Source organism: Aspergillus lucknowensis (genome assembly GCF_044049455.1).
Source record: "Aspergillus lucknowensis strain CBS 449.75 chromosome Unknown BJX67scaffold_53, whole genome shotgun sequence".
NCBI classification, from domain to species: domain Eukaryota; kingdom Fungi; phylum Ascomycota; class Eurotiomycetes; order Eurotiales; family Aspergillaceae; genus Aspergillus; species Aspergillus lucknowensis.
The window spans coordinates 51452-73684 of NW_027263597.1; the positions used below are offsets into that span (position 1 = coordinate 51452).

Here is a 22233-nt window from a genome sequence, read left to right on the forward strand (position 1 = left end):
TTCCGTCGTCCAGGATGGATGGTTTGAGCTGGTGTGTGCGGTATTTCGCGTTCCCCGTCTGGAGGTAAAATCCTTGATATCAAAATTTACCCAATTCGAGACCTCCTATGGATTACGGGGATATATAGCAATTATAGTGGAGCTTGAGACGTTTTAAGAGGGAGGACGGCTATTTTCGATGGCTATATCAATCAACTCAGAAAGAACCATAAGAGGTTCCCTCAGCCTTTCCAAAACTGATCCAAGAAGCTACCAAGCCAAACGTACGACTGGTGAATCTGCTCTGGGATGAACTTACAGGGCGGACCGGGCACGCTGGCGAGTGTTTTTCTAGACGAGCAGTGGCTCTCCTGCATCTCTGAAGGACGGCATGGAGCTATATCCTGCACAACCGGATAGAGCACAGCGTCAGATTAGCGCCAAAACAGGGAGACCGGTAGATGAACTGAGTTGACACACCCCCTCCACCCTCGGAAATCGACAAGCATGAGAAAGGGTCCTTGACATCCTTCGTGTGTTCCGTGACCCATTTTGATTAGGTAGGGCTACCGAAGAGCGCCCCGAGGAGAGATAACCCCCCTTGTCAGAAAGGGTCCAGACCATGACTTCATATGACGTATGTCCGTCGGGGGAACAACCGTCTGATCTTGACCAAGCTAGGCTCGACGATTGAGTGTCTCTCGTTCTTGCGTTGTCGGTTTATTCAGATATGTTGGCAAACTAGCGATGCCATTAACAAGCTCGGTACCGGGCTTTAGACTCAAGACTGATAGAATGCAATGCACGATGGAAGAGAGAGGCAAGCATGTGCCATCGACCTGCTCTGACTTCATTGAGCTCTCATGCATAATCGCACGAACCGTTTCCACAGGGTGGGAAGAAAGAGAGCTACGGACTGTTGTTCACGCTCCATGGCTGTTCACGAGTGTCTGTCGACTTGTGTTGCTGGCAGTGGCACCGGACAGTCAGAGAGAGAACCTTGGAAGGCGCCGTGTGGGCTGCGACATCATTGGCTAGGAACGGCAGCCTCAGGCCGCAAGCCCAAAGGATGGGGCGGCTGGAGTCGCCTTGTTCATCCAGACTCCCCCGGCCTCCGCAGGCAGCTTCTCCAGAATGCAGACCTTGCGTCAAGAGACGTTGATCGTCAAATGCCAAGAGGAGTCATTTCCACCCTTGCCAGTCTCCAAAGCTGCAGCTCTCTTCATCTTCAGCTCTCATTTCCAGCTCTCCTATCGCCGAGGAGTGGGTAATTTGCTGAGCCAATTTCCACACTCGGAACCCTTTTCCTGACTCTCCATGGCTTCTGGCACGGGAAAGTGGATTCATCCAGAGTCGGGGGAACGACCCATCGCCTCCCCCGGCTCCGTCTCAAGTCATACATCCGTGGCCGGCGAGCTGTCTGAAACGTTTCCAGGGCTCCAGCCGGTCAGCTTGAGGAAGCGGCTCATCTTCGTTGATGCCTTATCATTCAAGCATCTCCACTCAGCACCACGCACGGTGACCTCATGCTGGGTTAGCTGCAGGAAGCCGGTGTAGCTCAGCGAACCATACAGAGGAAGCTCTCGTTGACTGCTGTCGGACGGACCGCTGGGCGGTTAGCGCATCACCAGAAAGGACACCCCCAGAAAGGACACCCCAGGAACTCTGATGTCATAGTGGCGCTTTTCCCTCATGCAATGGCGAGACCAATGTTCTCCATGTGGCTAGACCCAGTTGACTCCGTATTCATTAGCCCTCTGCTTTTGATCTGCCCCGCAGGACGGAGTAACTTGACCGTTGCTCCAAATACGGTTGTTAAAATCACCCAGTCCAAGCATTGACCGATTGATATAAGATCCTCCACTGGAATCTTGTCCCGAGTTTACCCACTGCACCGCAATATCTCTCGAAACTGACCACTTCTGACGTTCAAGCTTCAAGGTGAGCGTGCAAATCATGCCATCTGTCGGCGCCTTCCTCCCCTTCTCAGCTTTATACCCTTACCCCAGGCTTGGAAAGATAGGTCGTAGTCAAACGTAGAGTGGAATGCCTCTACTTGCTACTCAGCGACTTTCATCGTTTCGATTGCACTGTGAACCTGGCAGATACCCGGTGACAACCGTGACAATGTGTGGCCGCTCAAAGCCAGTACATAGCAACCGCTGACGAAACGCAACTAACATCATTCTAAAGGCCTCCTCTGCACCCAATGTCTCGTTTCGACAATGACTTCTCCGTGGCGCCATCAGGCGGAGACCCAGGCCGGAGCCCGGGCAACGGTATACAAACCGACCCTTCCATAGATCGCCGCCACGGAGGTTCCGTCGAGGGCTACAGCCGCATTATGCTCGAATACACGCAACGTCGCATGGCCGGGTTCGCAGACAATACTAAGGGGTATGCCACCAGCCGCAGCAGCAGAATTATTGACGCCAACAACCAAAGCGGCGACTCGAAGAGCAGTCTTCTTGCCAGCCAGGCAGCTGGTCACCCCTTATCGAAGACACGTCGAGATAGTTCTAGCGGTAACACCTTCGGCGGCAGTTCGGCAGAATAGCCTGTGGTATAGCTAGACAATTTGCATCCGCGACGCACGTCAGCTTTAAAGCCGATCAACGAGCCTACAATGTTTTATTTCATCGCGGAGTCAATCGCTCGGCCAAGGCTGTGGTGGCTAGGCCATCTTCAATTCGGCGTTTCCTTTAGCGACCAAACGAGCGATAACAATGAAGCCTTCCACACCTGTGCCCATCCATATTCGACCCTACTTTCCTCATGCCCCCTTTCTTTTGTGGGATTCAGCGATAGCCCGCACCTATGTGTTGCTGCAGCACTTCGATATCAGCCCTCCGACAGCAGGCTAAAGGTGATGTATTTGGGGAGCTGACCCGACATCCGGCTCATGACACGTTCACCGATCTTGGCATGCCTGGCCGTTGGGGCTCAGCTCTCGGTAATTCCTGTTGCGATGCGATGGTCGGAGAGTCGAATTAGCCGAGTCCAAGTCCAGAACGTCCATTGCTAACATAACGATACCCGAAAAGCATGGACATGTTGAACTTGCTGCTGACAATCCGTGCGTCTTGCCCCCGCTCCGTGAAGGATCTGTGCCCTATGCCATGCGTGAAGAGAAATTGCGACTATTCCTTGTATACTACAAGCTCGAAATACCTGTTTGGCCTTCGTACTTGAAACGCATTCCTCTGCTCCGAAACGAGACCTCAGCATATCCCTTGCATATGCAGCCACCAGCACTCTCCATCCCTGTGTAAGGTCCAAGGATGCACGCTCGCATGATCCTGACCTTGATGCATCCGCAGTACGTTTCTCGATCTAATACCCACGGGCTCGATAGGGAGCTACGGTGACAAATCTGCAAGTGTACTCAATCGTTGTCCCTATCCCAGGACATCTCCGACTCTACTGGTGGGGATTATATCTGTAGGTACGTAGATGTCCAATCCACCAGCACGACAAGTCGGACACGCGTAGTCATGTTTCCTGCATTCCATTCCCCGTAAGGGCTGGTCCTCCTGAGAGTATCAACATCACTCCTCGTTCTCTCTGTAGGCACGGCCGAAGATCCTCCCTGCCCCTGCTGCTGTCATCCCTACTGCCTCGGGCATTTCTCTTCTCTTTCTTCCCTCTCTTCCCTCTCTTCTTTCCCTGTTGTCCACTTCGTCTCTTCCCTTCTAGCTTCATCTTGCGTTCTCTGATTGACTCTACCCACTCCATTCACTCTTTAAAATCACTTTCCTTGCACAATACACATACCACGTTCATTCCTACACCACCAATCCTGCTCCTATATAGCGCAACCTAGCCTTTCACTCTCCACAACACCTTGAACAACGCAAGTCACCCTGAGAAAGAGCAACGCAAAATGCTCTCCAAACCGCTCATCCTCCTAACCCTAACAACTCTCACCACCGCAATCCCCGTCTCCTCAGCACCAACAACCCTTCAGGAAATCCGACTCCCAGCCCCAACTCCCACTGTACCCACAACAGCATCCGCGACCGCAGACACAAAAGCCTCACAGCTCACCCACGAGCTCGCAACCCTCCTCGCCCACGACGCCTCCGAGTCCTACGACCCAACCACCTGCCCCATCTCGCACGCCTCACGACAGTGCTGCACCTCGATCACGAAGCTCGCGGACGACCTATCCGGCCAGTTGGGCGAGCTTGTACCCTGGGTTGGTGGGGTGCGGGTCTCTAGTTTGGTGGGGTTGCAGTGTACGTATCCTATCCCGCCCTCATACGATCACTGGCAGATACTTCCAGTCGCATGCATAATCTTGCTAACTTGTGTGGTGGGATTGATTAGGCAAATCAATGGCCGAGGAAACACCCAACGTAGACTGCACCGACACCGTAATGTGTTGCTCGAGTGGGGTGGCTGGCTCTGGTGGGAAGACTCAGGTGCGTATCAAACATACCCTTCCTACCGTCGTCAACTTCTACTTCGTGGGAGCAGTACGCGGTAGATATGTTCGTGGGGGGAATAAATCGCAACGCGTCTAACATGCATCATTCTGGTACCTATCGGTACAGGCAAAGGCAGGCACGCAATCTCTCTTCATGAGCGGATGTATCCCCTACGACAAAGCGATCGAGGATAAAAAGAAGGCGATTGAGAAGAGCAAGATGCAGGCGAGTGCTATGGCGGCGATGGGCTCTAGTTCTGGACCAACACCGACGGCGACACCGATGTCGAGGGCTTACTCTTTGTCTAGGGTTTAGGATGGGGTTAAGAAGAGGATTGGGTGTAGGGCGGCGTTTTGTGGGATACTCGCGCCGTATCTGTTATTATGCTATGATAGTCATTTTGAATATTTTGTGCCTATAATCATAGGATTTTTCATTTGTAGTGTATTGTACATGATCCAAGTAGATACCTAGATGAATTATCACCATCCGCGTCCGGATGGCGGGGGCGGGGGGGGTGGGTGCCAGCCCCGTCCGCCGGGAGGAGGGAAGTTATATGATCCCGGCGGCATCTGCGGCTGCATTTGTTGCGGGAAGGCAGGGGAAAAATTAGGGAAGTTCGGCATCTGCGGTGGTGGAGGTGGCGGCCACGGGCCTTGATAATTTGGTGGTGGCGGCGGAGGAGGCGGAAAGGTATTTCTGCCGTGTTGGAAGGGCATTTGCGGTGGTTGTTGCGGATATCCCTGTGTTTCGCCGTAGGCACTGTTGTGTTGAGGATGAGGCTGAGGCTGAGGCTGGCGCTGGTACTGGGGACCAGATGGCGGAGGGGGAGGCGGCGAGTAGGATTTCTCCCGCGAGCCTGATCTCTGATATGACCGGCTTCGCGAGCGAGAGCGGGAGTCGTAGCGTCGATCGCCTCGTCGACGGGGTGGTGTCCGGCTCCGCGACAAACTTCGGTATCTACTATCGTCGCTAGGAGTGTCGCTGAACCGCCTGCGCTTTGGGCTGCGGCTCCGGCTCTCACTTCGTCGCGGGCTTTGGGTACCTCGCGCGTTTCTCTTCTTCATCTGCTCACAGAACGACCGGGACCAACCGTAATACGTTTCCCCTTCAAGGATATCGCCCGTATCGGCATCGCGAATAACGATCTGGCCTAGCTCGTCAACGTCCACAACTTCCCCTTCTTTTGTATCCAGTTTCCCTGGGGCATATATCCGATCCACCTCTTCGAAGAACGCCTTGAGCGCCGTTACCAGCTTTTCGTCTGCCGGTCCAGCCAAAAACTGTAGCGGTTTGATCATATCAGGTCGAAGTGGAACCGCCGAATTCGGGATGATATGCGGGATAAGGTTACCAGCGGGCAAATCGTAGTAAGGGGTCGACGGGTCGCCATGGGTCGGTGGCATCACATACGGAGCGTCTCTCGTACTCTTGCTGTCTGACTCTCCGGTGTCCGCGCCAGGAGTAGCCGACGTCCTCATCGGACCAGAGACTGCCGCATTGGCAACAACCTCTCGCAGCTTTCCCACATAGTCAACGCTCCAATACCCATGCTCCTGCCATATATCCAGCAGCTCAGCCAGTCGTCGGTGAAGTTTCGGATGCTTCTCTCGATCGTAGGAAGCAGCGTAGCTTAGGATCTCCACAATATGTGCTTGTATAGACCCACTAAGACTCGAGAACGCAGTGCTGGATGAATTATGATATTTCGTATGATGGAAAAGATCATTCAGCAGGTAAAGGATATGCAGCCGCTTCCGTTTCGTCGAAGATTCCCGCCCTCGCTCCTGCCCACCTCGAGAGCTCCCCTGTGCATGTGTGGCGTTTGGATTCGCGGCATCTTCCCCTTCAAACGATCCCGACAGCGCAGCCAAATATTTCCCCAGGAGGTTCACCCGGTTAGAGGACGGGACAACATAATCGAGAAGCCAGTTTTTGCAGGTCTATACGAATCGGCGGAGAGAAAAGACAGATTTAGTATAAAGCTGTAACCGGCAGGCAAGGAACACGGCAGATTGATCAAACCTGGATGTTTGCGGGAGAGCAGCGGGAGAGTGCTCTGTCGAGAGAGTTATGTAGGGTTGTAATTTGGTCGCGTGAGACCGAGGTAGGATCGGGACGGAGGAGGCCTGCGGCAAGCGAGGCCTTCGCAATTGCAACTTGATGCGAGGCCATGCCTGGGGAGATTGTGTGTTGGAGTTGCGCTGTAATTGCGGCGATCAATGGAAGTTGAGGTCGAGGTTTTAAGGTCACGTGATGACCAGCCCTCGACAGCACTTTGTCGATCTAAATCTGAGGAGAGCAACTATGCTTGTAGTGATTAACAAAAGACAATCTCCGCATGAGGCTAAGTTGACGTTGGCTTATGACCGACCCTAAGGTTCGAATATGGAATGTCTAAATGATTATTCAAGAAATATATATACAACAAGCATAAAGACAAGCTATTCGCAGAAAGCATGCGGACGAGAACACCCCAGGGGATTAAGGCGCGCGGCGAATGAGAAAAGATGATGGGGTGGGGTAAGGGGTAGGGGGGGGTGTTATTGTTTGCACAGGGATGCTGCTGGATGGAACACCGGTACTTGAGGAACCCCCACCACCTCCAAAGCCGGCACAGTAGGTTGGAAGAGAAGCAGTGACAGACTGTGGCTGTTAGCAGACGTCATGTATAGAGTACTAGCCACACTTACAGCAATGGTTGCCTCCGCGAGAGGATCCTCAGGATCATCGGCCTCGGCCACATCTGCGACAAGCGCAACACCAGCCTTGGGGTACACCTTGACACCGAAATGATCGCCTTCGCCCGGACACACCTCATCCGAAGCTGATTTGTTAGCAGTGAACCAAAAACATGAATTGAGGTTACTCACTGGCTTGGCCCATTATGCCACCTCCAACATAGGGTTTGAGATTAATGCCGGCTTCGAATCCTTGGCCTGCCAAAGTCAGTATAATACCCAGGACAGGGTGACTTAACACTTACCAAGTGCTTCGGCAGTTAAATCGATCGAAGCCTTGACGTATAGGAGGACTTCTCCAACCAAGCGGGCGTCGACTGTGACAGGCTTTGTCTCAAGGTCTGGGTCCCACCCAACAGACGAAACGTCTGGGGAGATAAGACTAATCTCAAGCTCGGAGTCATCGGGAATGCTGACAGTGACGCCTGTGGTAATACCTGCAGATCCCTGAAGAGGACCCACTGAGTATCCGATGCTGAAGGTAATTTCAGGGCCGACGTCTAGGATGCCACCTGGGATTGAGATACCACCGATTGGGATCTTTCCTATCTCCCATTCGTTGTCGATATCACCGCCGATGTCAGCTTGAATGGCGATTCTCGGGTTTAGGGTTGCCTTTACACCGTTCGGCGAAAGCGAGATGGAAGCACCCGTCGGGATTCCCAACTTAGTCTCGATATGGAAACCAAAGTCGAAAGACCCTTCCGTGCCGCAATCAGCACAGAACCAGGTCAAGTCCAATGCATCAACGGGGGTTTGCAGCTTCCCGCTGCTGAAGGGCAACGGAAGGTTGAACGGGAGAGACAGGGATTTGTCAATATCTCTTTGCCCTAGAGGGTTTGAGACAGGCCGGTAGTTACCGACAGTGAGCTCGTAGTTTTGGAAATCCTTCCATGCAATCGCCCCACCGTGGAGCTTGGCAGTATTGGCGACATCGTCGAAGTCAACGGTCGCAGCAGAGAAGGGAAAACGTGTCGGGTTCCACCCGCAATCGCCAGCTCCGGCGACGACGACGAGCTTGCGTGGGTCGAGATCATTCAACCACTGCCACCCGCGCTTGATATAACCATACGCCTTGTCGTCCTTGAACCCCAGCGTCATTGTCCTATCCGTGCATTGGACTGACATTAGGAGATGCTTGAACCTATCGACAGTCACGACATTCTCATCATCCCCAGGCAGATCGATGGTCAGGTTTGCTAGGGCCGGGTGGCCGTTCTGGGTTCCTGTAGCCAGTTAGTTGCGAGATAGATGAGGCGCCGAAAGACATACCGGTCCAGAAGAACGAGTCTCTGCTCAGCAGGTCCAAAATAGAAAAATCGAGATCCTCAACTGCTCTCGTGTGGAGGTCCGTAGGAACAACATCGGAGGCGGGTGCTTCCTTGAACACAAGAGACAGGCTGACCTGGAAAAAGAGAAAGGGGAGGAAAGCACTGAACCAGCCTTGCGATAGCCTCGCCATCACGATGTCTGATCGTCTTCGAAGTTAATGTAATTGTTGGGCACAGGAAGGCACTTTTCTTTCGGGATATTGGCTCATTTATGTTGAACCCTCTGGCCTCTCGTCCCCACGGCTGTCCCTCGTCATCTCGATGCGACAGCAGTTTATGCCCGTTAGAGGCACGAAGACGATGACTATGCGCAGCACAGACTTCACAGTGGACCTTGATGGACCCCACGGACGGCAGGAGGTCGTATTCGACATGAAAATCTCGACACGCTCAAGCATGTTGGTCATAAGCCTCAAAGTTTGTCACCATCCTGGCCATCACTATTTGCAGGGGTGGATCGGAGACCCAAAAGAATACGACGTGTCTGGCTTGGGGCCGGAACGGGCTGTGGTCCTGACATTCTGTTCGACGAAGTGATCTTCATGTCAGGGACGGCTGGTTGGATCGCCCTCTTCAAACCTTCCTTCTCTGAGATGTGGTGGCTGTCCTCGCCGTCGATCACTTGCCCGTTTTGAGTTTGATGGCCTCTTTGAGAGGTTATAATTAGAAAGACGACCCTTTCATCTTCTGACAGCCGATAAGGGACCTCTTGATGCTTTTGGATCGTGGGGAAGGCCTCGTGTTGGCTTCTCGTGTTGAGAATGATCAGATTTGGACTTGGCTTAAGATCCCCACCCGATACGATTTCTATATTTGTCTGGCGATGCCATCGAGCAAGAAAAGTGTCAGCTCAAGATGGTCTTCATGTGGATATCACTGGACAACATGGGAAGACAAGAGGGTGTTGCGATGTCGACTTGGCTCATGGCGGCCCTTCGCGGATTGATGGTCTTCGCTTCTTGCGGAGATCTTCTCCTCTCTTCTCCCTTTCAGTCTCGCTGAGTTGAGTCCACTGCTCGCTTGCACGGAGGACATGGTTCCCAGCAGGGGATTCTGTCTCTGGAATGAGTATTTTTGACATCTCGTCTCATTCTTCGAGTTGTTGGTCAATGACTGCACACCCTTTGGGGTGGGGGTTGACAACAGGAAGAGGATGACAATTGAACGCCGTTTTATTCGTCCAAAACGCCGTGCCCCTGGACCGGCCCTGAAACCCGAGGTGAAACCGTGGAATTGACTGAGGATATATTTCTTGGTCCCCCTCACGCATCAATCGAGGGTTTCGCCCTCACACTGTTCGCGAAGGCAAGCTACTCCGATACGAAGCCTTGTTTCTCCCCTCCTGTCTGCTCAATTTTAGAGTCACGGATTTGGGTAATGCGGATGATGCCAACTGGTTGAGCGGTGGTCTGATCTCTGCAGCGGATTCCGTTCCCACAAAGGGATCGAGGCTCGACCGGGAGCCCACCAGTGTCGTTTCTCTGATTCACCTTGCAGAACGGCTTCAAGATGATGCCAAACGGTTCAGGTACTGGAGTCGCGTCATCTCAGCCCAATAATTTGATCAATAATTTGATTTCTCAGCATTGACGCGCCATTTTGCACAGAGATACCATCATCAGTTGACACCTGCTTACCTCTGATTCGTGTCGTTCCTGGTTAGGCTTGGTTCGCCCCACAGATTCGGCCGGGAGTCATGCCGCCGATGGCGTGAGACTCGCGGAAAAAATTGACACAAGAGAGACGATACTCAGCGGATATTCAATGGGATTTTGGAATACTTCGGAGCAACTCTTTCGTTGAACTGTAGCCGTATGACAAGCCATGCGTAGAATATCGAGGATGGGTCGAGTACTCAGCCTCAGGGTCCAGACATTGGCACACTTTTCGCGATGTCATCGCCTGATGGCCGCCAGAGGAAGTGGAGAGGCCCCGCATGACTCCCCACAGGACACCATGGCCAGGCACTGTGATGACTATACAACTGCTCCGAGAGAATATAACCTCGAGGTCGCCCATGGTTTTGCTTTTCTCCTTTCTTATACTATTACTTCGACAATATCTTCCTCCCTCCCCCCAACACCTTTACTCTACACCTATCTGCAAACATCGCGCCACTTTCCCGTCTGTTTCCACGCAGCTCTCTTCCCAACTGCAACTGTCGATTATCGGAGACGCCATGGCAACCATTCAGCTTGCTCGTCCAATGATCCGCTATTTCTCGGTCCACCGTCCGCAGCAAGCATCTCGCGCATCTCGATTCATCGCTACATCATGTCTGGTTTCCGCTGTTGTGCTCCCTTTCGTCCCACCTGCCCTCGAGAGTTCGCGCGAGAAGAACAAAGGCTATCCTAATCATAGCAAGTGAGTCCTTGGCATCATGATCGACCTGCTGATAATCTTCAAGAGCTATATTAACTGACCTGGCTACCTCTAGACCGCATCCTCCTCTCTGTTTCCATGCTCGCTGAGTCGCCGCCACGAACTTCGAGACTGTCGATCGGAGCGGGTTTCCGAAGCCTTAAACGCCGAACCCCGATGGGCATACTCTTTTTCATATCCAACACCTTGGCTTCATTCTGGTTTTTGCTTCATTCAAGGGCGTCTCGGTGCTGCATGTATTATTCGGTGATAAGATGCATCATCATTATACTTAGGTCGGGTTGGTCGGCGTTACTGGCTTTTTTTGTTCCTGGTGATCAGCTTGATTTTATTCGGAACTTGCATGTGCTAAAGGGTCTCGTGCATGAGTAAGAATGCAATCCATGCTTTGATCTTCAACTCTTCGGAAGAACTTATCATTGGACTTGGTATGCTCCTGCATTAAGCGGGGGATCAACTCAAATCGTAAAAGAAACATGGCTAGCCGTCGTCGCATTCTATAAATTCTCTATTTTTCCGAAGGGCTAGGCGTCCCACTTAGAAATCGGGCAACGCCGCTGATGAGTAAACTCAATAGATACAAATATAATACAGGTCGAGAGATATTTTCCTCTCATGGCCACAAGACAAACCAGAGGAGTCATTCGCTTAACCCCTTCGGTACGAATCTTGCCTCCACAGATATACAGGTACGTTTAACCGAGCCGATTGCCCTTCGGAGGCCGAAAAGGCCTCGTAGCCTCATACTTCCCCTTCTCCAGTTCTCTGTCCTCCTCAGTCTCGGGTTCGTGGCGGGTCGGCGCAGGATCATGGCCTGCCTCTTCGCTCGGCGATGCTACATCGTCTGCAGCATTTTGGAAGCGGGACTGGTGAGCGTGTTTGAAGCTCGGATTGTCGGACGGTGCTGTAACCGGAGCGCTCTTGAATGCCGCCTGATGTCGGTGCTCCGCCTCCATGGCTGCAAGTTGTGCCTTCTTCTTCATCTCGGCTTCATATCTGGAGGCTCGGTCGGCGTTGATTGACTTCTTGGCGAAATAATAGGCTCCGCCGCCGGCTATCGGGTGTCATTGAATGTTAGCTGGTTTGCTTCGTTTGCCGGGTGTTGACCGCATTCTCGCGGGAGTTTATATGGGGGCATTTACCAAGACAGAGGGTACCCCAGCCTATCCTGTTTCATATATCGATTTTAGGTCAGTGGTTCATATTCTTCTGATACGGTAATCGGAGGTGGTAGGAGGCAATCAACGTCTGCTCACCAGGTTGACCGAATCTATATGGCCATTTAGGAAGGCAATGGTTAGTATTTCCACTCAGGTTGCTTAATATAATCTGACATACTTACCGTATTCATTGTGGTATCAGTCAAAATTCGCAACTGAGAAAACGGATTGCCGACTGAGGTGAATCTGAAAATCACTACGTCAACAGCCGCGAGCCCGCCCGCGCTTTCCTGAGGCTGCGATTCCGAAACCGCGGGCACTAGGCTAAAGACAGCTTGGTGCCAAAACTGCGCCACACGTCCGGGAGCCTCAGGCTACAAATATCACGTCGCCGCCTTGCTCTCTGACCAGTTTCGTTTTCCTCACGCTTCATCCTTCATCTCTTGACTGAAGTCAACCTCGACCGAACCACTGTACGGTGATACGCGTTGAAATACTCAAAGCACCGGAAAGGAATGACCTGTTTTCCCTGAAGCTCGACTGAGAACTTACAGCCCGCTGGAGCCTTCGCTCTTGCTCACTTGGGACTCAGTTCCTTCTCAGCATTAGACGATAGATTTTGCATTAAGAAACAAGTCATCTAAAAACAGACCCCTACCATGCCGTCAAAACGCAAGGCGACTGACAGTATGGCTCTACACATAGAGATGGGGAGCTGTCAGGCTGACTCGGATAGGTGGTCGGTCCAGTAGAGCGTCCAAACGACCAACCCCCGTGCCTGATATTGGCAGTAGCGATGAGTACTCCGACTGGGAGGAAGATTCGAAGGCAGATAAGTTGAAAGGTAACGCAGGAGCGCGAGTTTACAGAAGACGTTCAGTAACTGACCGTTAAAGACATGGTGGCCAAGTTCTCCCTCGAATCGTTCAGCAAGAAAAGTCAAAAGCAGGACCCGAACTTTGGGTACAAAGACTTCTCTTCCCTTCCGTTGAAGCCCGACCATGCGAACAGACCCCTGTGGATCGATCCTTTAAAAGGCACTATCACCCTTGAGAGCTTCTCTCCGCTTGCTCCCCAGGCGCAAGACTTCCTCACGACGATCGCTGAACCGCTATCTCGTCCAACGCATCTACACGAGTACCGGTTGACTGCGAATAGTTTATATGCGGCTGTATCGGTTGGGCTTCAGCCCCAGGATATCATCAACTTCCTGGATCGACTCTCGAAGACTCCACTTCCGGATGCGATCAAACAGTTTATCGTCGAATTCACGAAGTCATATGGAAAGATTAAGGTGGTGCTGAAACATAACAAGTTCTTTGTGGAGAGCACCGACCCAGCTATGCTTCAGATGCTTCTGCAGGATGAAGTTATTGGGCCTCAGCGGGTACAGGGCTCGGAGGGTATCATCCAACAAGCGGCGCCAAGGATGGGAGGCCTCGTGATTCCCGGTACGAAGGATGCTGCGGGTGTCAAGCAAAATTTGGAGCAGAAGGACATGGAAGATGGGACCGGCAGACGCCCAGAGGAGGACGAACTGCTTCTCGCAATCCGTGACGACGACGATGATGATGACGAGCAAGCTCAGGTTCACAGCTTCGAAATTCCAAATGAAGCAGTGGAAGCTGTTAAGGCACGTTGTCAAGCCGTGGGCTGCCCTGCGTTAGAGGAATATGATTTCAGGAACGACGAGATCAACCCGACTTTGGATATTGACCTGAAGCCAAATGCGCGCATCAGAAGCTATCAGGAAAAGAGCCTGAGTAAGATGTTCGGTAACGGACGTGCAAAAAGTGGTATTATTGTCTTGCCTTGTGGCGCAGGAAAGACACTGGTTGGGATTACTGCTGCTTGCACGATCAAGAAAGGAACGATCATTCTCTGCACTAGTTCCATGTCTGTGGTGCAGTGGAGGAATGAGTTTCTACGATGGTCCAACATAGACCCTGGTGACATTGCCATCTTCACATCTGACAATAAGGAAAAATTCCGCCGGTCGACCGGAATTATTGTCTCCACCTACTCGATGGTTTCGCAAACAAGAGCTCGATCCCATGACGCACAGAAGATGATGGATTGGATGCAATCGCGGGAATGGGGTCTTATGATTCTTGATGAGGTGCACGTCGTGCCTGCATCCATGTTCCGGAAGGTCACGTCCGCCATCGCCACGCAGAGCAAGCTTGGGCTGACTGCCACACTTCTGCGTGAAGATGACAAGATCAAAGATCTAAACTTTCTCATTGGTCCCAAGCTCTATGAGGCTAATTGGATGGAGCTCGCAGAGCAGGGTCATATCGCCAAGGTGCAGTGTGCCGAAGTCTGGTGCCCCATGACAACGGAATTCTACACTGAGTACATGCGGGAGAAGTCAAGAAAAGCCGCGCTTCTTTACATCATGAACCCCCGCAAGTTCCAGGCTTGCCAGTTTCTCATCGACTATCACGAAAAGCGAGGAGATAAAGTTATTGTGTTTTCCGACAACGTGTATGCATTGGAACGGTATGCCCTTAAATTGAACAAGGCCTACATTTACGGAGGAACGCCTCAGAACGAGCGGATGCGGATTCTCGAGAACTTCCAGCACAACGAACAGGTCAACACCATTTTCCTCTCCAAGATCGGAGACACGTCTCTTGACTTACCCGAAGCAACGTGTCTCATTCAGATCTCATCCCATTACGGTTCTCGTCGTCAAGAAGCCCAGCGTCTTGGCCGAATTCTACGGGCTAAACGCCGAAACGACGAGGGATTCAACGCGTTCTTCTACTCCCTCGTGTCAAAGGACACGGACGAGATGTTCTACTCGTCAAAACGACAGGCATTCTTGGTCGACCAGGGCTATGCTTTCAAAGTCATCACCCATCTTCAAGGCATAGAAAACCTACAAGGTCTCGCGTATGCCACCCCCTCGGAGCGCCGCGAACTGCTGCAGGAGGTCATGCTGCAAAATGAAACATCTGCCGAAGTAGAGAATGTCGTAGATGATCTCTTCTCTGATCGATCCGGTGGTAGAGCCAGACCCAAGGGGGGCGTCAAGCGAAGCGCGGCTACTCTCAGCAGTTTGGCTGGTGGCGAGGATATGGCATATATCGAATACAACAAGAGCAAAAACAAGCAACTGAAGGAGAAGGGGCACCATCCTCTTTTCCGGAAGCTCGAGCGGGATCGCCAAAAGAGAAAGAAGGAGATGGAAGAGTTTGGATTGCGGTAATTTGGTGGCCATTATATATTATTCCTTATCATTTGCCTAGAATGTTGTATGGATACTATTTAACGATACAAATATATCACGCATGTTGAAACGAAGTTGTTTGGTGGCACATAGTTCCCTGGGCTGCTGGTCTGGTGCCAAGAGATGGCTTGGCCAAGCGAGGTCACGTGGTGATTACAGCAAGTGGGGCGATTTCCCAACAGCTCCACAACTTCACGAAGGTTCGAAGCTCTGCTCAGCAACACTCTTCCATTCCCCCAAATCTCGCATCTTTTGCCCCGATATCATAGCGCATTTACTCCAATTTTCGTTTGAAACGAAACCTACTGCATCATGGCAGGCGAGGAAGACCCCAACCGCAGTCAGCAGCCACCTTCCTCGCCTGGGAGCTCCCGCCAATGGCCCGAAGAAGAGAATCCCTTCGTGGCCTTTCGTCGGTTCGCCGATGAACAGATATCTTCCATGTTACGCTCGGTAATGGGTCTTCCTTCCCTTTCAGCACCTCCGCAGTCCGACCGATGGTCCATCTTCGCAGACGAGCAAGACTACCGAGACACCCAAGCCCGCCAGCGCCAGCGTCAGGACTACAACAATGGCGGGAAAGAGTATGGAGACGGATCGGAGTCTCGAAATCAGGAATTTACCCCGAACCGAGACAATAACTTCCCATTGGGTCCATCCCGCTCGCGCTGGTCAGGACCAGAGAATCTCTTCGATATCGACATTTTCTTCGATTCGTTTTTCGATCGTTTCTGGCTCGACGATCATGTCTCCTCCCGTTTCTTCCACCCATATTATCGCCCTCTCTTCTCTAGCATGATGAGCGCCGACTCACCCGCTTGGCCCGTCAATTATCTCATGTTCAGTCCATACTCACCTCTCCACCTGGAGCGCCAGGCGCGTTATCGTTCTCATCGTGAGCATGGAGTATTCTCGTCTATCATGTCGTCCATTAGTCTTTCGTCCGAGTATGATTCCGAAGAGCCGAGGTGGCGCGAAGCATTTGAGGACCTTCTCCGACTGGAGAACGGAATGTCCATGCTCGATCGCGAACCGGGTGCCTTAGCCAAACCGGAAACAGGCAAGGAATGGTTGCAGAGTTTGGTCAAACGAGGTAGCCTGGGAGGTCACTGGAAGTTTACGGCCGGATCTGAGAGTCACCCCTGGTCGAGTATTACATTGGAGAGGGCGGACCGCGGCAGAGACACTGGTCGTTACGTACCAGAGGGAGAGAAATCCGGTACATCCACGAGCACAAAGGATGGGACGTCCGAAGCTTTCACAGAATTGGATATGTACGACCGCTTTCTCGCGGATATCGAAACACGCGAGCGGGAGTTCTTCGGCGACTTCCACCATAGCCCTCTCCTGCGCTTCCTCTTAGAGGATCGGCGCAGAGGTAAGGACGCTATTCTTCCTCCTGAAAAGGAGTACCAGGACGAGGACACAGAGACCTGGCTTGAACTTGTCTCTGGTGGGAACAAGCACTCTATTGCTGATCCTTCCAAAGAATCTACACCTCCGTCAACTTCCGCTGTCGAAGCTCCGCCAACTACATCGCCGGATAAGAATTCATTCGTGGTATCAACCCAAATAAGCACAGAGCGTGTTCGTCTCCCCGATGGTTCAATCCAGACGAAAACCATGAAAACAAAGCGGTTTGCAGATGGTCGCGAGGAAACGAACGAGTCTACAGAGGTTGTCAATCCGCCCCAGCACGAGCAGCAGTCTCCTGATCAACAAGATCCTTCGCCCGACCAGAAGAAGAACGGCTGGTTCTGGAAAGAATAACCAGAAAATCTATGTCCATTTTATACCATCTCTTGGGATCACTCTTGTATGTTTATATCTCTTGCGGTTTAGCGTTGGCTTGGGGGTGTTTACTTGGACATTTGTTTCTCCTGTAGTATTCAGTGATTGAGTTTATATCAATAGCCCGTGGTGTAACTCTACTTCTTGCATCTCCTTTCACTAGATCTGTCAAATCTTACTGGTCGTCTGCAAACTATGAACCTTAAGGTAGCCGTGTAATATATCTCTCTCTTCCGTTTATCTCGGGACCTCCTCCAGAATACTATTAGTCGCATCAAAAGTCTTGGCACACCATCTAGTCAGTCACTTCGAATATAAGATATCTCTCCGGGGATTTCGTGTCTAGTCCGCTTTAACACTCTTCTTCTGCGCCTTGCCTGCTGTCCACCCCTTAGACTCCCAATACTTCACACTATCCTCCATCTTCTTATATGCCCAGGTGAAAGACGGGTCTGAATATTCCATCAGTATCTTCCATCCACTCAAAACCAACGTCGCAGAACGGGGAATCATAGCGGAGAGGGCCACTTACAAAGAAACTGCCTCAAATCATGTCGATTATCATCAGGGCTATACTGCTCGGCATGATAACTCGGCGTGATAACCGTCATCTTATGGCGATTAATCGCATAATTGTAGAAGAAGTGTCTCGTCTTCTCATATATCTCCCGCGGAGAATATTCGTTCCCCCACAGATGGAGGAGCCGCTCGTACATAGACCAGGGACCCAGCTTGGACACTTTCCGCAGGTACCCGAAGGTCCCGAGCTCGGCGTATGTCACGCCCATGTCGGCTTCGTCAGATTGCACGTAGGTTGCTGTTATGGGCTCGAGTTCGGCGGTGGGCGTGGCGGTTAGGAAGGAGGTGAGGATTGGCATGTTGAAGGAGGTTGAGGACCAGGAGATGAATTTTTTGAGGTCCACTTTGCTGATGGAGCCGATGGGGTTTAACTATATGGGAGATGGTTTGGTTAGGTGGGAGTTTAGCGGTTTTGGTGGATCCATGGAGAGAGAGATTGGGATGGGATGAGACATACGTCTGCGCTGCTGGCGTCGTACTTGGTCAAGTAGCCTCGGAGACTGCGTCGGGTTAGTTTTCTGCGGCACTGTTGGGATATTACATGGGGTGTATGAAGAGCGTACCATTCTATAGAATTTTAGTACGTGAACCTCCCTGGTCTTAGAGGGGAGTACTAACCATCAACATTAGATGATGCCAGAACAAGTAGCCCGCCGCCACCTGGGCGTTGACGCACTGTCGGCAGCAGTGATGCAAAGAGATAAGATAGAACCATTCGCAATCGCGCTTGTATATTCTGGAGCGCCTGGTTCTCAGCACGACTCCCCCCGTGTACCTTGAACCGGGGTTGGAAGTTGGTAACGACGGTGAACAGGTTCGTAAGTGCCGTCACGACGGTGTCGAAGTTGAAGTCAATATGGTAGGAACCGATTTCAGTGGCTAAGCCTTTAGCCCTATCTCGTGTCTCCTTGCTGGAATTCTGTGTGCCCATGAAGCTGGTGTGGAAGATTCGGCTAGTAAAGTCAGTGGTCCGCAGATTGTTGTCCTGAGTGGGAATTAGAGAACTTACTTGCAGACTTCCTGGCTCGTAGTGGGAATCCAATTCGAGCCTTCCGGTTCCGCGCAGAGTCTCCGCACGTCTTTGATGACTTGCTCGTTGCCTTGAGAGACGGCCTTAATAACCTCTCTGCACATAGAATGAACGATGACCGCGGTAGCGCAGCTGTCAATTCCGCCGCTGAGAGGAAGGAAGAATCCCGCCGCACCACTTCTTCGGAGGTAATCCCATAGCCAACACGCAGGGCCAAGAGCTATTTCCTCTTCCGGGTCGTGATAACGAGGCGTGAGTGGGTCGGATTGTGAGAGACCCGGATCGGCCTCTTCATCTGAATGAGACAGTCTTATGTCCAGGTCCAGGCGAACAAACGGTGATTGCTTGCTGGCCTGCATGTTCCTGCTTGCCATGGTGCGATATGTCCGAACCTATGTTCTATTGGCACATGATCTAACAATCGAGCCAAGGGGGTGTATCATACCTCTTCGATATCAACAGTTGCTGTGACTACTTCCACATCATTGAGAGAGAATTGCGACCCCTGGGCCACAATATTGCCGTTTATGACAATCATTGCGCATCCGTCATAGTACAGTCTGTCGCCGTCACACCCTTGTTGGTTTGCGTATAGGTAGATACCACCGCTCTGAATCATGTCGGTGAGAGCCCCTAAGCCGCGGAGGGCAGTTGCTTACCAGTTTAGTAGCCTGTGTGATGAGGTTTATGCGCATGTCAAGTTTCTTCAGCTCGTGATGACTGCCAGAAGAATTGGAAATAATCTCCACGCCTTTATTCTAATGTTAGCCCGCTGCGAAATCATTCTTTGGAGGTTAGCATACCCGCAAGACCATACGGGATATGAGGACTTTACAAAATACCGTCAGTAATTATCCACGGTTGGGTATTGGATGACATACCCGTTAGGAGTAAATAATTCCTCGCACGTCTCCAATCCCAAGCAAGTGTCTCTCGTACTAATGACTGCATCGCCAAAGGGAACTTTGTATTGCCCTGTGATCTTTCCAACAATCGATTCCAGATAATAGTCTTCAACTTCCTGCGGGCGTTGCCATGGAGTGAAATGTCTCATTTCTCGGTAATTTCCGTCTAGAAAAAGAAAAGTTAGTAAAGTTCCATTGCTCAAAACATCTTGTCGACATACCATTAGCGAGCCACATCTTTGGCCGAATCAAGATGATTTTGCGGTTGTAGAAAATGACCCTTCCACTAATTCAGTATCCAAGGATTGCATACCAAGCCACCAACGAGAGTAGCACTAACCGACAGTTGTATCGCACGTTCCGATGACGAACCGGCATACCGACATCAACCACGATATTCTGGCAATCCGGGTGATCGATGATGCGGGCTAGCATTTCCCATGAATGGAGGAATGTATCTCCCTCTAGGAATCCGTCCAGAACGCCATACCCTGCACCCCGGTCAGTATATCCAGTCTGCCGCTATATTCGTGCGCAATGGCAAACGTACCGCTGATCTCGAGCTCGGGTCCGACTCGGAGCGTGGCTCCGGCAGCTTTGGCCTGACGAATACTCTCAATAATCCGCCCCGCATTGCCTTCCCAGTCCAGCGCCCACTGGTTAAGGGAGCTTTCAGTGTGTTAGCTTGGACATGTGTAGAGATTGGGGTGGGGGTGGGGGTGGTACAAACCATGTTGCGAGAGTGACAAGGCGGCCCATTTTGGATAATGGAGTGCAAATCGAGCACCCAGTAAACCTAGAGTAGAGGAATAAGGAGTCTTCCGTCTATCCACCCAACCTTCCGTGACTCTTCAGAAACATATCAGATTTGGAGATGTCCGAATCGGCGCATGACGCATGTCACGTGTGTGGGGTTCACTTCCGCTTCCCCTCCGTCGTCATTGTATTACGGAAGTGCTGGCTTTCATTTGCGTAAAATTGACAAAACAATGGTAATATTGTGACACGCGCCTCGGTCCAATTCCGCTGATTAATGCGTTGATATTGGAGCGGCCGGCGCAGGGAACGAACAGACGTACGAAAACCTTCCCGTGTGGTTGATTAAAGCGTTTTTTAGATTTTCACTTCGTTTGATTCTGCCATTGTATACACGAAACCGGTTTAGACTCCGTACATACACTCATTATGACCAATAACTCCCAGGTTCCGAACCCGGCGCATATCCAAGCTGATTCAATGCTGGCTCGGCGCTTCGGCAAGGAAACGGTGAATTACTTCTCAAGTAAGGCGATGTATCAGGCTCCTCTTTTCACATAGAGAGTACTGATTGTTCTCACCTAGGCTCGCCTCTGAATCGGCTGTCATTCCTCCGCTCAGACCACCCCTTCCTGTCCGCGGCGATCAAGCACCCGTCGACCCAATTCGTCATTCTGAAGGACCTAGCCCCGCTTACAAAGTCCCCTGCGGCACTGCATTATGCCAAATACGATGATATCCGAAAGCTTGTGCCTAACACAATCTATGATAAGTCGGAGGAGGACATTATCAAGGAATACGACTCGCGGAAAACAGAGCCAACCCTGATTTTCCTGGGGCTGGACGAGACTCGTAAGCAGGACGGATTGGCCTGGAAGATCTACTCTGGAGCGCCGTATTTTGCACTCGATATCTCGGAGATCGGCTCCGAGGAGCAACGAGCCAATGCAAAAGACTTGGCTAGTGGGTTCGAGGCTCAAGGGTTGAGCTTCCTGCAGGGGAGAGTGACGATGACGCTCTCCGCGAACGAAGGTAGGCGCGCTTATTTGCATAAGTATACCTGAAGTTGACACCCATGTAGCCGCCATCTATGCGCAAGCCCGCGCCCTTACGGATTGGAACACTCGGAACACCTTCTGTGGCACCTGCGGCCATCGCACTATCGCCGTGAACTCAGGCACAAAACGTGCCTGTCCTCCCACCGACGCAGCCCGCCTGGCAGAGGGCAAACCCGCGGAGAAACCAGCCTGCAGCACACGTACTACACTGTCCAACTTGTCCTTCCCCCGGACAGACCCCACCATCATCGTTGCGGTTATCTCAGCCGACGCCAAACGGGTCCTCCTCGGTCGTTCGAAACGCTTCCCGCCTAATTGGTACTCCACGCTGGCTGGGTTCATTGAACCTGCCGAGTCTGTTGAGGATGCGGTGAGGAGAGAAGTATGGGAAGAGGCCGGGGTGACGCTCTCCCGCGTCATAATCCACTCAACCCAGCCATGGCCGTACCCAGCCAATTTGATGATCGGTGCGATTGCGCAGGTGAGCGACCCAGCCCTTGAGGAAATCAGCCTGAATCATGATCCGGAGCTGGAAGATGCAAAGTGGTTCGAGATTGAGGAAGTTCGGGAGGCCTTGAGGGTAGGCGCAGGTAACTTGGGTGAGAAACCCGGGCCAGGGTATAAGGAAGGTGGGTTGCGATTGCCGCCGCCGACGGCAATTGCGAATCAATTGATACAAGCGGCCATCGATATCGATTTCCTTGCGAGTGATAAGAACTCCAAGATGTAGACACTCCGAGTCCGATAGATTAGGGTTTGGGCGTATAGCCAAACCGCTCTGTTATAGACAACAGCAGATAGACTCAACTGGGGAGCATAATGACTGACAGCATTTCAATCGTAGTGAAGGAGAGCT

General features: G+C 51.8%; 10 protein-coding genes across 10 annotated transcripts; 6 read left to right on the top strand and 4 right to left on the bottom strand.

Moving 5' to 3' along the window:
• The first annotated feature begins 2063 nt into the window (after positions 1–2063).
• On the top strand, positions 2064–2666 carry BJX67DRAFT_262766 (uncharacterized protein). The gene has a single exon (XM_071026379.1). It carries the CDS (start codon positions 2189–2191, stop codon positions 2534–2536), a length of 348 nt encoding a protein of 115 aa, XP_070882291.1. The 5' UTR covers positions 2064–2188; the 3' UTR covers positions 2537–2666.
• An 869-nt stretch (positions 2667–3535) lies between these two features.
• Positions 3536–4840, top strand: BJX67DRAFT_262756 (uncharacterized protein). The gene is made up of 3 exons (XM_071026378.1): positions 3536–4217; positions 4309–4403; positions 4536–4840. The coding sequence occupies exons 1-3, from the start codon at positions 3863–3865 to the stop codon at positions 4722–4724; spliced, it is 639 nt and encodes a 212-aa protein (XP_070882292.1). The 5' UTR covers positions 3536–3862; the 3' UTR covers positions 4725–4840.
• Positions 4821–6600, bottom strand: BJX67DRAFT_364059 (RNA polymerase II-binding domain-containing protein). The gene is made up of 2 exons (XM_071030144.1): positions 6435–6600; positions 4821–6352 (listed from the first exon to the last, which is right to left on the bottom strand). Exons 1-2 carry the CDS (start codon positions 6582–6584, stop codon positions 4892–4894), a joined length of 1611 nt encoding a protein of 536 aa, XP_070882293.1. The 5' UTR covers positions 6585–6600; the 3' UTR covers positions 4821–4891.
• A 155-nt stretch (positions 6601–6755) lies between these two features.
• Positions 6756–8927, bottom strand: BJX67DRAFT_262830 (uncharacterized protein). The gene is made up of 5 exons (XM_071026380.1): positions 8423–8927; positions 7396–8376; positions 7283–7348; positions 7103–7236; positions 6756–7055 (listed from the first exon to the last, which is right to left on the bottom strand). The coding sequence occupies exons 1-5, from the start codon at positions 8610–8612 to the stop codon at positions 6894–6896; spliced, it is 1533 nt and encodes a 510-aa protein (XP_070882294.1). The 5' UTR covers positions 8613–8927; the 3' UTR covers positions 6756–6893.
• A 1216-nt stretch (positions 8928–10143) lies between these two features.
• Positions 10144–11351, top strand: BJX67DRAFT_262844 (uncharacterized protein). The gene is made up of 2 exons (XM_071026381.1): positions 10144–10841; positions 10919–11351. Exons 1-2 carry the CDS (start codon positions 10418–10420, stop codon positions 11233–11235), a joined length of 741 nt encoding a protein of 246 aa, XP_070882295.1. The 5' UTR covers positions 10144–10417; the 3' UTR covers positions 11236–11351.
• Positions 11352–11558: 207 nt separating this feature from the next.
• BJX67DRAFT_384787 (uncharacterized protein) lies at positions 11559–12214 on the bottom strand (the record flags this gene model as incomplete). Its single annotated transcript, XM_071033724.1, has 4 exons — positions 11559–11917; positions 12006–12031; positions 12120–12133; positions 12206–12214. 4 exons carry the CDS (start codon positions 12212–12214, stop codon positions 11559–11561), a joined length of 408 nt encoding a protein of 135 aa, XP_070882296.1.
• A 121-nt stretch (positions 12215–12335) lies between these two features.
• BJX67DRAFT_364067 (TFIIH/NER complex ATPase/helicase subunit SSL2) lies at positions 12336–15332 on the top strand. Its single transcript, XM_071030145.1, has 3 exons — positions 12336–12710; positions 12760–12867; positions 12920–15332. The coding sequence occupies exons 1-3, from the start codon at positions 12683–12685 to the stop codon at positions 15235–15237; spliced, it is 2454 nt and encodes an 817-aa protein (XP_070882297.1). The 5' UTR covers positions 12336–12682; the 3' UTR covers positions 15238–15332.
• Positions 15333–15395: 63 nt separating this feature from the next.
• Positions 15396–17504, top strand: BJX67DRAFT_263034 (uncharacterized protein). Its single transcript, XM_071026383.1, has 2 exons — positions 15396–17074; positions 17173–17504. Exon 1 carries the CDS (start codon positions 15571–15573, stop codon positions 17026–17028), a length of 1458 nt encoding a protein of 485 aa, XP_070882298.1. The 5' UTR covers positions 15396–15570; the 3' UTR covers positions 17029–17074; positions 17173–17504.
• On the bottom strand, positions 17210–20411 carry BJX67DRAFT_262985 (glutamine-dependent NAD(+) synthetase). Its single transcript, XM_071026382.1, has 14 exons — positions 20294–20411; positions 20114–20232; positions 19904–20054; positions 19785–19843; positions 19540–19729; positions 19462–19487; positions 19318–19409; positions 19104–19268; positions 18638–19050; positions 18247–18581; positions 18192–18195; positions 18086–18128; positions 17582–17999; positions 17210–17501 (listed from the first exon to the last, which is right to left on the bottom strand). Exons 1-14 carry the CDS (start codon positions 20320–20322, stop codon positions 17392–17394), a joined length of 2154 nt encoding a protein of 717 aa, XP_070882299.1. The 5' UTR covers positions 20323–20411; the 3' UTR covers positions 17210–17391.
• Positions 20412–20642: 231 nt separating this feature from the next.
• Positions 20643–22227, top strand: BJX67DRAFT_263077 (NAD(+) diphosphatase). The gene is made up of 3 exons (XM_071026384.1): positions 20643–20845; positions 20905–21351; positions 21401–22227. Exons 1-3 carry the CDS (start codon positions 20749–20751, stop codon positions 22105–22107), a joined length of 1251 nt encoding a protein of 416 aa, XP_070882300.1. The 5' UTR covers positions 20643–20748; the 3' UTR covers positions 22108–22227.
• Positions 22228–22233: the final 6 nt, after the last annotated feature.

Bases quoted from the DNA above. Each gene is read 5' to 3' on its own strand.
- BJX67DRAFT_262766 (XM_071026379.1), top strand. From the start codon at position 2,189: ATGTCTCGTTTCGACAATGACTTCTCCGTGGCGCCATCAGGCGGAGAC.
- BJX67DRAFT_262756 (XM_071026378.1), top strand. From the start codon at position 3,863: ATGCTCTCCAAACCGCTCATCCTCCTAACCCTAACAACTCTCACCACC. The intron at 4,218-4,308 runs GTACGTATCCTA...GGGATTGATTAG, and splicing joins TAGTTTGGTGGGGTTGCAGT to GCAAATCAATGGCCGAGGAA. The intron at 4,404-4,535 runs GTGCGTATCAAA...CTATCGGTACAG, and splicing joins GCTCTGGTGGGAAGACTCAG to GCAAAGGCAGGCACGCAATC.
- BJX67DRAFT_364059 (XM_071030144.1), bottom strand. From the start codon at position 6,584: ATGGCCTCGCATCAAGTTGCAATTGCGAAGGCCTCGCTTGCCGCAGGC. The intron at 6,353-6,434 runs GTTTGATCAATC...CGATTCGTATAG, and splicing joins GCTCTCCCGCAAACATCCAG to ACCTGCAAAAACTGGCTTCT.
- BJX67DRAFT_262830 (XM_071026380.1), bottom strand. From the start codon at position 8,612: ATGGCGAGGCTATCGCAAGGCTGGTTCAGTGCTTTCCTCCCCTTTCTC. The intron at 8,377-8,422 runs GTATGTCTTTCG...AACTGGCTACAG, and splicing joins AGACTCGTTCTTCTGGACCG to GAACCCAGAACGGCCACCCG. The intron at 7,349-7,395 runs GTAAGTGTTAAG...TGACTTTGGCAG, and splicing joins TTTAACTGCCGAAGCACTTG to GCCAAGGATTCGAAGCCGGC.
- BJX67DRAFT_262844 (XM_071026381.1), top strand. From the start codon at position 10,418: ATGACTCCCCACAGGACACCATGGCCAGGCACTGTGATGACTATACAA. The intron at 10,842-10,918 runs GCAAGTGAGTCC...GGCTACCTCTAG, and splicing joins CAAAGGCTATCCTAATCATA to ACCGCATCCTCCTCTCTGTT.
- BJX67DRAFT_364067 (XM_071030145.1), top strand. From the start codon at position 12,683: ATGCCGTCAAAACGCAAGGCGACTGACA. The intron at 12,711-12,759 runs GTATGGCTCTAC...TGACTCGGATAG, and splicing joins AAAACGCAAGGCGACTGACA to GTGGTCGGTCCAGTAGAGCG. The intron at 12,868-12,919 runs GTAACGCAGGAG...TGACCGTTAAAG, and splicing joins GAAGGCAGATAAGTTGAAAG to ACATGGTGGCCAAGTTCTCC.
- BJX67DRAFT_263034 (XM_071026383.1), top strand. From the start codon at position 15,571: ATGGCAGGCGAGGAAGACCCCAACCGCAGTCAGCAGCCACCTTCCTCG.
- BJX67DRAFT_262985 (XM_071026382.1), bottom strand. From the start codon at position 20,322: ATGGGCCGCCTTGTCACTCTCGCAACATG. The intron at 20,233-20,293 runs GTTTGTACCACC...ACACACTGAAAG, and splicing joins CTTGTCACTCTCGCAACATG to CTCCCTTAACCAGTGGGCGC. The intron at 19,410-19,461 runs GTATGCTAACCT...ATTAGAATAAAG, and splicing joins TATCCCGTATGGTCTTGCGG to GCGTGGAGATTATTTCCAAT.
- BJX67DRAFT_263077 (XM_071026384.1), top strand. From the start codon at position 20,749: ATGACCAATAACTCCCAGGTTCCGAACCCGGCGCATATCCAAGCTGAT. The intron at 20,846-20,904 runs GTAAGGCGATGT...GTTCTCACCTAG, and splicing joins AACGGTGAATTACTTCTCAA to GCTCGCCTCTGAATCGGCTG. The intron at 21,352-21,400 runs GTAGGCGCGCTT...ACACCCATGTAG, and splicing joins GACGCTCTCCGCGAACGAAG to CCGCCATCTATGCGCAAGCC.